Here is a 13,889-nt window from a genome sequence, read left to right on the forward strand (position 1 = left end):
CAATAGTAACAGAGACATCAAGGAGCAGATAGGGAGGCAGATTCTGGAGAGGTGCAATAATAATAGGGTTGTTGTGAAGGGTGATTTTAACTTTCCTAGTATTGACTAGCATCTCCTTAGAGCAAGGGGTTTTATATGGGGTGGAGTTTGTTAGGTGTGTTCAGTAAGGTTTCCTGATGCAATATGCCAACTAGAGGAGAGGCTGTACTTGATCTGGTATTGGGAAATGAACCTGGTCAAGTGTCAGATCTCTCAGTGGGAGAGCATTTTGGTGGTAGTGATCACAAATTATCTCCTTTACCTGGAGAGGGATAGGAGCAGACAATTTTGGAAAACATTTAATTGGGGAAGGGGGAAATATGATGCTATTTAGGCAGAAACTTGAGAACTTCTGCTCCCAATTTATGTTCCCAGGGAAATTCATGGCAGAAATGCGGCAAGTGTTCAGGGAGTATTTGCATGGCGTTCTGCATAGGTATGTTCCATTGAGACAAGGGAAAGGATGGGAGGGTAAAAGAACCATGGTGTACAAAGGATGTAGAAATTCTACTTAAGAAGAAAAGAAAAGCTTACAAAAGGTTCAAGAAACTACGCACTGTTAGAGATCTAGAAAATTACAAGGGTGCCAGTAAGGAGGGAATGAAATTAGGAGAGCTAGAAGGGGCCATGAAAAGGCCTTGGCGAGCAGGATTAAGGAAAACCTCAAGACATTCTACAAGTATGTGAAGAGCAAGAGGATAAGCCATGTGAGAATAGGACCAATCAGGAGTGAGAGTGGAAACACTGAACCTGAGGAGGTAGCAGAGCTACTTAAAGAATACTTTGCTTCAATATTCGTCATTGAAAAGGACCTTGGCAATTGTGGGGATGATTTATAGCAGACTGAAACGCTTGACAGTATGGACATTAATGAAGAGGATGTGCTGGAGCTTTTGAAAGGTATTAAGTTAGATAAGTGTCCAGCACCGGACGAGATATACCCCAGGCTACTGTGGAAAGCGAGGGAGGAGATTGCTGAACCTCCGGCAATGAACTTTAGATCATCAATTGGGATGGGAGAAGTACCAAGGATTGGAAGGTTGCAAACATTGTTCCTTTGTTGAAGAAAGTGAGTAGAGATAACCCAGGAAATTATAGACCAGTGAGTCTCACTTCAGTGGTAGGCAAGTTGTTGGACAAGATCCTGAGTGGCAGGATTTATGAGCAATTGGAGAGACATAATCTGATTAGGTCAGCATGGTTTTATCAAGGAAATGGTTATGCCTTACGAACCTGATTGAATTCTTTGAAGATGTAACAAAGCACATTGATGAAGGTAGAGCAGTGGATGTCATGTATATGGATTTCAGTAAGGCATTTGATAAGGTTCCCCATGCAAGGCTCATTCAGAAAGTAATGAGGCATGGGATCCAGGGAGACCATGCTTTCTGGATTCAGAATTGGCTCGACCAACCACAGAAGGAGGACAGTGACCAATGGTGTTCCGCAGGGATCTGTTCTGGGACCCCTCCTCTCTGTGATTTTTATAAATGACCTGGATGAAGAAGTAAATGGGTGGGTTATTAAGTTTGCTAATGACACAAAAGTTAAGGGTGTTGTGGATAGTCTGGAGGGTTGTCAGAGCTTACAGTGGGAGATCGATAGGATGCAGAACTGGGCTGAGAAGTGGCAGATGGAGTTCAACCCAGATAAGCGTGAAGTGGTTCATTTTGGTAGGTCAAATTTGAAGACAGAATATAATATTAATGGTAAGACTCTTGGCAGTGTGGAGGATCAGCGAGATCTTGGGGTCCATGTCCATAGGACAATCAAAGCTGCTGCACAGGTTGACAGTGTTGTTAAGAAGGCATATGGTGTGTTGGCCTTCATCAACCGTCGGATTGAGTTCAAGAGCCATGAGGTAACGTTACAGCTATATGAGATCTTAGTTAGACCCCACTTGGAGTACTGTGTTCAGTTCTGGTCACCTCATTACAGGAAGGATTTGGATACTATACAGAGAGTTCAGGGGAGACTTGCAAGGATGTTGCCTGGATTGGGGAGCGCGCCTTAAGAGAATAGGTGGGTGAATTTAGCCTTTTCTCCTTGCAGCAACGAAGGATGAGAGGTAACCTGACAGAGGTGTACAAGATGATGAGAAGCATTGATTGTGTGGGTAGCCAGAGGATTTTTCCCAGGGCTGAAATGGCTAACACGAGGTGGCATAGTTTTAAGGTGCTTGGAAGTAGGTACAAGGGGGATGTCAAATGTAAGCTTTTCACACAGAGAGTGGTGGATGTGTGGAATGCACTGCCAGTGAAGGTGGTAGAGGTGGATACAATAGGGTCTTTTAAGAGACTCCTAGATAGGGACATGGAGCTTAGAAAAATAGAGGGCTATGCAGTAGGGAAATTCTAGGCAGTTTCTAGAGTAGGTTACATGGTCGGCACAACATTGTGGGCCGAAGGGCCTGCAATGTGCTATGGGATTCTATGTTTTTATGTAAATACCTATCCAAACTTCTCTTAAACATTGGAATTGAAATCGCATCCAACACTTACACTGGCAGCTCGTTCCACACTCTCACAACCCTCTGAGTGAAGATGTTTCAGCTTATGCTCCCCTTAAACATTTCACCTTTCACCCTTAACCCATGACTTCCAGTTGTATTCTCACCCAACCTCAGTGAAAAAAAAACAATTGAATTTACCCTATCTATTGTGTATTCCACGGAACAGCAAAGACCGGCTGGCTTAGCGAACAGAGTGGCAGACACCCCTGCTGAAATCCAGAGGAAAACACACAGAGGATGCAGAGGGGGATCACAAAGCCGAGGAAAGAGGACCGGGTTGAGACAACAGAGACTTTTGGAGAAGAGGAGTTCGGTGGGTAATACCGTTCCGCCTGACCGGAAGTGCACCGAGAGCAGTAAGCGGCGTGAAGGAGTGGGGTGCTTACTGATCTGGCTAACAATGGATGGTGCAATCTGGGGCATATTACGATTGAGGAACGTGTTTGCAGACTGGATATTGAACTTTTTACTGTTGGACTTCGGCCACATTCCACCGTGATACAACACTTGGCGGCACGGGAGGGCGTTCTTGCCTGTGGCCATCGAACATGCAGCTCCTCCTGTGGAGGGTCAGACCCCCTGAGCCAATAGACTGGTCCTGGACTTATTTTCCATCTGGCATAGTTTTGCATTTTGTTGTTTGACTGCTGGGGTTTTTTGTATTGCTATACTTCCGCTCTATTCTTGGTTGGTGCGGCTGTAACGAAACCAAATTTCCCTCAGGATTAATAAAGTATATCTATCTATCATTCTATCTATACCCCTCATAATTTTGTATACAGTACCTCTATCAAATTTCTCCTCAATCTTCTACATTCTAGGGAATAAAATTCTAACCTGTTCAATCTTTCCTTATAACTCTGGTCCTCCAGTCCTGACAGCATCCTTGTAAATTTTCTCCATACTCTTTCAACTTTATTTACAGGTGATCAAAACTATACACAATACTCCAAAATTAAGTATCACCAATGTTTTATACGATAATTTGATCTATAAAGATCAGTATGCCAAAAGCTTTTTTAATGGCCTGATCTACCTGTGACGCTATTTTCAATGAATTATGGACCGTATTCACTGTCACTGATTGGAGTACTGCGCATATGCAATAGGAGCATTCCCGGGCAGGTCCGACAAGAGATTTTTGACGAGAAACCCAGTATCTGATAAAAGAGAGGTACCACCTAGCGGAGCAGTCATTGTGGGAGCAGTCATCATATTAGTAGTCTGGCTCAAACAGGGCGCCGGCAAGAACAGGCAGAGTCCAGGTAAGTTCATTCCTTATTTTTTATTCAACTCTGGAGAGAATGGGGGTACATCTACAGACCCAGTATTCTATTCTAGGTGTCATATGTGGGATTTCCAGGAGACTCCCAGCACCCCGATGGTCACATCTGTGCCAGGTGCATCAAGATGCAGCTCCTTAGAGACCATGATAGGGAACTGAATGAATACTTTGAGTACTGTTTGTGGGGGGGGGGGGATGCATCTGTCACTGAGTCTGGTCTGGAGTATTTATTGTTGAGGGAGATGGCCACAGGGGTGCTCTTCACTATCTGAGCCTTCCCTCTACTGACAGTCACCCATTTATCTGTCTCCTGTCGATCACTGCTTCACTTTCCCTAACAAGCCGAAGGTCATCGAGCTGCAGCTTCATTCAGAGGAAAGATACTGGCATGGATAGCAGAATGGCTGATAGGCAGGAGGCAGTGAGTGAGAATAAAAGGGGCCTTTTCTGATTAGCTAGTGACTAGTGGTGTTCCTCAGGGGTCAGTATTGGGACCGCTGCTTTTCACATTGTTTGTCAATGATTTGGGTAATAGATTTGTTGGCTTTGTGGCCTGTATTTTGGGAACTGCAAGCTGGATTTAAAGAAGGAGCTAGTAATCCTTGGTGTTAATATTGACAGCAGGTTGGTGTGGGATAAACACCTTTCCACTATTTCAAACAAGGCTGGACAAAGGCTTTGAGCTCTGCAGAAAGTAGCATCCAAACTAGACAAAGAGGGCAGAGCCGCGGTTTAGAAAGCCCAGGTACGAAGTATCGTGGAGTATGCCTGCTTATCATGGATGAATGCCTCACAGAGTGTCCTCAGCCAGCTTAATTCAATTCAAAGAAAGGCCCTCAGGATTATAGGTGTAGATGAAGCCATAGCTCATGAGAAGCTAGCCATCAGTAGCTTACACCACAGATGACAGGTTGCTGCAGCTACTGTGCTATACAAAATGCCCACCAGCCACAACCCTGCAGACCCTCGCGCCACGCTGCCTTCATCCTGAGAGACAGCGCACCACACGATCAAGTTTATCTATGTCTGTTCATGCTGTTTCTATGCCTGATGCGAGAACCTACACACTGGATAGAAGCTTCCTTCACTGTGCTATCAGAATTTGGAACAGCCTTCCAGATGCTGTGGTTGGAAACATCTGCAACAATGGGGTCCAAGCCTTCAAGAGTCAAATGCACAAACACCTATCATCTCTGGGATGGAAGTCACATGCTTCTTGATAAAGTATCATGAAGGGGACCAGGATGGCAATGCTTGGCTGTTGGTAGGTAGGGTTAATACCTGACTTTCAAGAGCACTTGTGAGCTATGTTCCGGCTGGACTTAGTCCTTAAACTGCTGGAGAACAGTGTGGAAAGAACAGGTGCTGTTTTCTCCCGGTTGGGATTAGTTTTTAGTTCCAAGTGCTCCTGCCACGTTTTGTCACCCTGCAACCTTATCCTTCAATCTCTTTGAATTATGGAGGACAGCATGTGTATAAATGTCTCTCTTTAGCAGACTTCATCATGACTCCAGTATTTCTACTATTTTTTAATGTTTCTTAATTGTACATATGATTTGTTTTGTGTTCTATCGCTGAGCAGCAGTGAACCATCTGATTGGCCTATCAGAGATCTCCTTGGGAACTAGTTGACTTGATCAGCATTTCTGATCTGGCTATTGTTCACGATTGCACTTAATAAAAAAAGTTTGTAGATGATACAAAGATAGGTGGAGGTGTAGATAGCGCTGAGGAAACAATGCATTGCAGCAGGACTTAGACAAATTGGAAGAAAGAGCAAAAAAGTGGCAGATGGAAAACAGTATTGGGAAATATATGATAATGCATTTTGGTAAAAGGAACAATAGTGCAGACTATTATCTAAATGGAGAGAAGGGTCAAAAATCAGAGGTGCAGAGGGACTTAGGAGTCTTCGTGCAAGACTCTCAGAAGGTTAATTTGAAGATTAAGTCTGTGGTAAAGAAGGCAAATGCAATGTTGGCATTTATTTCAAGGGGAATGGAATATAAAAGGAGGGAGATATTGCTGAGCCTTTATAAAACACCTCTCAGGCCGCACTGTATCGTCAGCAGTTGGCCCCGTATCTCAGAAAGAATGTATCATTATTGGAGAGAGTCCAGAGGAGGTTCAGAAGGATGATTCCAGGAAATAAGGGGTTAACATATGAGGAGTGTTTGGCAGCTTTTGGCTGTACTCACTGGAATTTTGAAGAATGCAGGGGTGTGGGGGGGGGGGGGATCTCATTGAAACCTACTGAATGTTGAAAGGACCAGATAGGGTGGATATGGAGAGGCTGTTTCCTATGGTGGGGGTATGTAGAACTAGAGGGCACAGCCTCCAAGTTGAAGGGGGACCTTTTAGAATAGAGGTAAGGAGGAGTTTTTGTAGCCAGAGAGTAGTAAATCTGCAGAATGCTCTGCCACAGACTGTGGTACAGGCTACGTTCATGCGTATATTTAAGGCAAAACTTGATTGTTTCCTGATCGGTCAGGGCATCAAAGGATATGGCGAGAAAGCAGGTGTATGGGGTTGAGTGGGATCCAGGATCAACCATGATGGAATGGTGAAGCAGACTCGATGGGCTGAATGGCCTAATTCTGCTGCTATATCTTATGGTCTTACGAAGTTGGTCTTTACAAAGTGCAACACCTCACACTTGTCTGCATTAAATTCTAACTGCCATTTTTTCAGCTGGTCCAGATCCTGCTGCAAGCTTTGATTGTCTTCCTCACTACCCACTAAATCCCCAATCTTGGTGTCATCTGCAAATTTGCTGATCCAGTTAACCACATTATCATCCAGATCATTCATACAGATGACAAACAACAACAGACCTAGCACTGATCCCTGTGGCACTCTAGTCAGGCCTCCAGTCAGAGAGGCAACCATTTACTATTATTCTCTGGTTACTCTGCAAAGCCAATGTCAAATCTCATTTACTACCTCATCTTCCATGTCAAGCAACTGAACCTTCTTGACCAACCTCCCGTGCAGGACCTTGTCAAAGACCTTGCTAAAGTCCATGTAGACAACATCCACTGCCTTTCCTTCATCAACTTTCTTGATAACTTCCTTGAAAAACACTGTAAGATTGGTTAGACATGACCTACCACACACAAAGCCATGCTGACTATCCCTAATCACTACTGATGGCAGTCTCGCTGGCCCATAATTTCCTGGTTTATTCTCCAAGCCTTTCTTCAGCAATGGAACATCAGCAATCCTCCAGTCGTCCAGTACCTCACCTATCATTAATGATGTTTGAAGTAACTTGGATTGAGTTCTCAGCATTCTCAGGTGGGAAGGTGAGTAGCTGGACGTCATGGTCCACGTTGGTACCAATGACATTGGTAGGAATAGGGAGGAGGTTCTGTAAAGTGAGTTCAGGGAGTTAGGTGCTAAGTTAAAAGACAGAACCTCCAGGGTTGTGATCTCAGGATTGCTAATCGTGCCAGTTTAACACGTGGCTAAGGAGTTGGTGTAGGAGGGAGGGCTTCAGATTTTTGGATCATTGGGCTTTCTTCCATGGAAGGTGGGACCTGTACAGAATAGATGAGTTGCAACTAAACTAGAGGTGGACTAATATCCATGCGGGAGGATTTGCTGGTACTGCATGGAGGGGAGAGGGGTTTGAACTAGAGTTGCATGAGGGGTGGAAACTAAAGTGCCAGAGCAGATAGTGGAGCGATGGTGGAGACAGATGGTGTTGAGACCTCAGACAAAGTCATGAAACAAAGGGGTGAGCATGGTGGGACTAATGTTCTGAGATGCGTACTGTATATTTAAATGCAGGAAGTATTGTAGGAAGGGCAAATGAGCGTGGGGCACGGACTGACACATGGAATTATGACATCACAGCCTTGGTTGCAGGAGGGGCAGGACTGGCAGCTCACTATTCCAGGGTTCTGTTGTTTCAGACATGGTAGAGCAGGAAGGATTAAAGGGGAAGGAATGGTGTTACAAGGCACGGAAAATATCATGGCAGTGCTCAGTCAGGAGAAACTAGAGAGGATTAGATTTCCTCTTCTTCAGCTCTTTATCTCTTCTACCCATTACTTCCGAGCTTCTCACTTTATCTCCCCACTAACCCACCCCACTTTCTCCCTTACCTGGTCTCACCTATCATCACTCTTTCTGCTCCTCCCACCTTTGTATTCTGGCTTCTGCCCCCTTCCAGGCTTAATGAAAGATCTCTGACTAAAATGTTCTGTAGATGCTGGCTGACTTGCTGAGTTCCTCCAGTGTTTAGTATGTATTGGTAGCAAGTTCCTGGCTTTCTAACTAGCTAGTCAATCAAAGCAGTTCAGTAAAATCAAAAAAAAAATCAACACTGTTTTATAAAAAACAAATAATGTTTCATCAGTTTGCTGGAGTTATTTGAGGATGCGGTGTGCAGAGTCCAATAGAGGGGAACCCGGAGAATGGTATATTCAGATTTTCAGAACTCAATTAACAAGCACATAAAATAAAGGTTCATGTTATTAGGGGAAGTGTGTTCAGATTGATTTAAAGGTTCAAAACATTCAAAAGGCTGCGAGTGGAACATCTGAAAGAATTTCCGGACAGAAAGCATTTTACTGCTTGGGGTAAAGAGAGGCAAGACTGCGCAGGCACATGATGTCAGCCAGTAGAGAACAGGAAGAGTTTAAAAAGGAGACTGCCATATACAGCCGGCAGCGGAGTAAGCGGGTAGCAGAGTGAGAGGGCTTTGGCTTAAACGGGGCTTCAGCGAAGAAGGGTCAAGGCGAAGAACTGCTTCGCAGAGATTCACGGATAACAGCCTCGACTTCCCCACCAGACACTTCTCTTTCTCCCGTGGTCCTTTTCTGCTAACATCCATTGCTTTCTCATGGCAGGTGAGCTCAAACCCATGCCGTGCTCCTCCTGTGCCATGTGGGAACTCAGGAAGGCTGACAGTGTCCCTGAAGACTACGTGTGCAGGACATGTGTCCAGCTGCAGCTCCTGATAGACCGCATGGCAGCACAGGAGCTGTGCATGGACTCACTTTGGAGCATCCGAGATGCAGAGAAAGTTGTGGAAAACACACTTAGTGAGTTGGTCACACTGCAGTTTAAGGACCTAAGGAAAGATAGAAAATGAGTACCAACAGTAAGAGTAGCAGCAGGAAGGTAGAACAGAGGTCTCCTGTGGTCTTCTCCCTCCAAAGTAGATATACGGCTTTGGAGTCTGTTGGCGGTGATAGCTCATCAGATGAAGGCAGCAGTAGCCAGGATCATGGCACTGTGGGTGGCTCTGCTGCGCAAGAGGGCAAGAAAAAGAGTGGTGGAGATGTTGTGGTCGGGGATTCCATGGTAAGGGGAATAGAGAGGTAATATGGAAAGATAGGCAGGAAGGCAAATGAGGTGGGGGATGCTCTTAATTAAGGATGAGATCAGGATGAGATTGTGAGAGACGATATAAGATCCATGGAGCAGAATATTAAGTCCATCTGGGTAGAGATTAAGAATAGTAAAGGGAAAAAAATCACTGGTGGAAGATGTCTATAGGTCACCTAATAAAAATATTGCAGTGGCAGAGGCAATTAACCAAGAAATAACTGAGGCGTGTAAGAACGGAAAGGCAGCTGTCATGGGGGATTTTAACTTCCACATAGATTAGGTGAATCAGGTTGGTCAAGGAAGTCTTGAGGAGGACTTCATAGAATGCATCCGTGTTTGACAAACTTACTGGAGTTCTTTGAGGACATAATGAAGCAGTGAATAGAGGGGAACAGGTGGATGTCGTATATTTGGATTTCCAGAAGGCATTCGATAAGGTGCCACACAAGAGACTTATAAATAAGATACGGATGCATGGAGTCCGAGGAAGTGTATTGGCATGGACAGTGGATTGGTTAACCAATAGAAGGCAGACAGTTGGTATAAATGGGTGTTTCTCCGGTTGGCAGTCTGTGGTGAGTGGGGTGCCGCAGGGATCAGTGCTGGACCCGCAGCTGTTTACCATTTACATTGATGATTTGGAAGAGGGGAGCATAGCAAAATTTGCTGATGACACTAAACTGAGTGGAAAAGCAAATTGTACAGAGGATGTGGAGAGTCTGCAGAGGGATATAGATAGGTGAGTGGGCCAAGGTCTGGCAGATGGAATATAACATTGGTAAATGCGAGATCATCCACTTTGGAAGGAATAATACCAGACCAGATTATTATTTAAATGGTGAAAGATTGCAGAATGTTATTGTGCAGAGGGACTTGGGAGTGCTTGTGCATGAATTGCAAAAAGTTGGCTTGCAGGTACAATAAGTTATTAAGAAGGCAAATGGAATGTTGGCCTTCATTGCTAGAGGGATTGAAGTCAAGAGCAGGGAGGTCATGCTGCAATTATACAGGGTACTGGTGAGGCCGCACCTGGAGTACTGTGTGCAGTTCTGGTCTCCATACTTGAGGAAGGATATACTGGCTTTGGAGGCAGTGCAGAGGAGGTTCACGAGGTTGATTCCGTAGATGAAGGGGTTAACCTATGTGGAGAGATTGAGTCGCCTGGGACTATACTCTCTGGAATTCAGAAGAATGAGAGGGGATCTTATAGAAACATACAAAATTTTGAAAGGGATAGATGAGATAGAAGTAGGAAAGTTGTTTCCACTGGTAGGTGAGACTAGAACTAGGGGACATTGCCTCAAGATTCAGGGGAGAAGATTTAGGATGGAGATGAGGAGAAATTGTTTTTCCCAGAGAGTGGTGAATCTGTGGAATTCTCTGCCCAGGGAAGCAGTTGAGGCTTCTTCATTAAATATATTTAAGATACAGTTAGTTAGATTTTTACATAATAGGGGAATTAAGGGTTATGGGGAAAAGGCAGGTAGATGGAGCTGAGTTCATGGACAGATCAGCCATGATCTTATTGAATGGTGGGACAGGCTCGATAGGCCGGATAGCCTACTCCTGCTCCTATTTCTTATGTTCTTTTATTATTGTCAAAGTATGTATGTACAATACAACTCTGAGAGAGTTGTCCTCTCCAGAGAGCCAGGAAATACAAAAGACTGTGGGAGTAGTTGAAAGAAAAGACATTAACTACCCCTCACTCCCGGCACGTAAAGGGAAAAGAACGAAGCTCGCAAACCCCAAAGTCTTCTATCCCGTTCCCCCGCCCCGCAAAAAGAAAACAGCAACAATAGCATCAAATCCCCACCCCTTCAATTTACGATCAGTCGTCTCCAGGAACAGTGAGTTAGAATATAACGGGTCTTTTGCAAGCTGCAAGGATCTAACTGATGGAAGTACAAAGGATCAATTCTTGTTGGTTAATTATATATGTAATGCCCTGGTTCATATGTTTTACTGTTATGCTGTATGTATTTCATTTTGTGCTGTTCTGTGTGAACTGCTTGTTTTCAGCTTATGTTTGGGTTATTGATGATGACAAGAGTGAGGAGAAATGTGTGCCATCCAGTTAGGATGGTCAGATTAAGGGGAGGTTTCTCTGGTGAGGAACACTGAGGTTGGGCTTGGAGCTTTTGTTCGAGAGGGGATGAAGAGAGGAGACACTGGTCATAGCATATGATTGGGTGGGAGACCCGTTTGTTCGAGCTGGATTGTGAGCGATGTTTGGAAGGTGGTGTGGGCTTTCACGCTGACCAAGGGCACATGAGTAATAGAGAAGTTCAAGATGAGCTCCAACTTGTGCACATTTGACTGTTTAATTAGAATGGGCACTTTTTGTTTTGTTATTATTTACTAACCCTTTAGCTAAGATACATAAATATAATCCCTTTAATCGTATGCAGTTTACTGTCTGTTATTTTGCGGCATTAATTTGTAACAGGGTAGCAAATGACACAGCATCCACACAAACCAGGGTTTAGGGTGGGATTGAGCGCACCTCAATCTCATGAGTTTGGCAGGGCCGCAGGTTGTCTTCCCTAGACTTACATAGCTGAAGGAATCTAGGATGTTTCATATGATTTGGAGGAGACAAGAATTTAAGACCTTGAAGTTTGCCAATGATACAAAAATACTGCAATGAGGATGTAAAGTCTGCGACAAAACAGATATGTTTAGTGAGTGGGTACAAATTGGGCAACTGGAGTTCATACAGGAAAGTCCAAATCATGCGCATTGGTAAGGAGAATCTAAAGGAAGAAGATTCTAAACGCAGAAAGATTGCAGCTGAATGAAGGAAGGAAGGATCGAAGTGTACTTCGTGAATCAAAAAAGTTACCAAGAGGTGCTGTGGGATGGAGATTACAAATGGTGGATTATTGTTAGAGCTGTCTCCGATAATGGTGAGGTGTGCATAGAAAGGAAATGCTGGCATTGGAAGAAGTCCAAAAGAGATTCACTAAGCTAGTTTCAGGGATGCGAGGGTTGTCCTATCACAAGTGGCAAAAGAAATAAGATGACATTCTTTGGAGTTAGATGAATGTGATCTTTATTACAGGGTAGTTGACAAGATGTTTGCACTGGGGAAAGAATCTCAAATGTGAGAACATACCGCAGCTACGGTATAAGGAGGCGGTACTTACAACACGGATGTGTAGCAACATAGTTTTGAACAGGATTGAATTTCTGGAATTCTCTCTCTTGGAAAACTGTGGATGCTGGATCATTGGTGGTACTTAAAGTGGATAACTTTTTGTAAAATCAGGGAATTGAGGGTTATAGAAAACTGGCACAGATCACGTTCAATAGTGGGGCAGAGTGCCCGACTACTGCTCCAATTTTATTAGGTTCTTAACTGGAGGGAAGCAACAAATGGGGATATTTCACTGCTGAGAAATGATAAATTAATTTTTTGCAAGAACTCAAAGGAAACAATCTGGCCATTCCACAAAGATTACATTTCTCAGCACATCAATGTTTACTACTCAGAGAGAGAGAGAGAGTCAGCATAATTACCTTGACCTGGGGTAAGGTCATGTGCTTATGCAAGGTATGAAGGCCTGGAGTCTCTGTACTCTGATGACATTCTCGTGTGGCACCATATATCTTACTTAAATGACTGAAATCTCTGACATCTTCAGTATCCAGGTCTATTATCATTCCACCTGTAAGTTTGTCACAAACATACAACAATAAAAATAATTCTTTTGAGTAAGCAAAAAGGAAATTAGTCATTCCAATAAGAATCCAATGTATCAGCAGTAAATAAGGTTTTACCAAGACCAGTGGCAGATCCTAACACTTAACGAGAATTCATAACATACAAAGCCCTAAACAGTAATGAATAATGAATCCTTCAACTAACTGGAACCTGACATTAATTTTAAAGGACAAAGGACCATGAGGGTAATACAGAGTTGGGGGGCAGGGTGGAGCGGCAGAAAGGAGAGGGGACAGGATGGAGAAAGGGAAATGTGAAATGTGGGTAGTAGTAGTGGGAAAGTTACTGGAGGGGATCCTGAGGGTCAGTATCCACCATCATTTGGAAAAGCACAGAACGATTAGAGATAGGCAGTATGATTTGTGCGAGGGAAATCATGTAAAACAAAATATGATTGAGATTTTTTTGAAGAGGTGGTGAAGAGGAATGATGAGAGCTCGTGGTAAATAAAATCTCTGTGGCCTTCAGCAAGGCTTTTAGCAAGGCAAGCCATGTTTTAATATGGCAAGCCAGTTTGAATGACGCCAAATGGCGACTCCTCTGCTTGCATCTTCAGAAACAGCTCTACTTCTATCTTTATTATCTCTATTTTTCCCTTTCAGGGTTCTTTTGAAGACCCTGACCTGGAATTACACACTGACTTTGGTTCTTTGCAGTAACGGGACCTGCTCTCGGGGTCTCACGACTGGTCACTATTTGATATACCAAGGATGCGGCCTAGAAGACTAGCACGCCTTCAGGGTTCTAGGATTTCATGGCTCTGGAGGCGGGCGGACTCAAGGTCAGTGCCTCTGCAGGAAACTGGTGTGTTGTGGGAGTACACGGAAGATCAAAAGCAGCAAGCTGGCTGCGTGCCCAGAGACCCGAGTTCTTTGGGCACAGAGCTCGGAAAAAGCGACGCAACAGACTTTTAACATGGTAAATCAGCAAGTTATTTGTTATGTCTCCCCTCTCACTGTGAAATGGGGACATCTCTTTTTCCCTTA

At 44.1% G+C, this 13,889-nt stretch overlaps 1 protein-coding gene across 1 annotated transcript in view; it reads right to left on the minus strand.

Annotated features, from left to right (window-relative positions):
* The window catches only part of LOC134359153 (cilia- and flagella-associated protein 54-like), a 510,505-nt gene that overhangs the window by 163,446 nt on the left and 333,170 nt on the right, over window positions 1–13,889 (minus strand). Inside the window, exon 51 of the mRNA XM_063072102.1 lies at window positions 12,699–12,847. Within this exon, the coding sequence (XP_062928172.1) occupies window positions 12,699–12,847 (149 nt within the window). The remainder of the gene's footprint in view (window positions 1–12,698; window positions 12,848–13,889) is intronic.

This window comes from Mobula hypostoma, chromosome 20 (assembly GCF_963921235.1).
Source record: "Mobula hypostoma chromosome 20, sMobHyp1.1, whole genome shotgun sequence".
NCBI classification, from domain to species: domain Eukaryota; kingdom Metazoa; phylum Chordata; class Chondrichthyes; order Myliobatiformes; family Myliobatidae; genus Mobula; species Mobula hypostoma.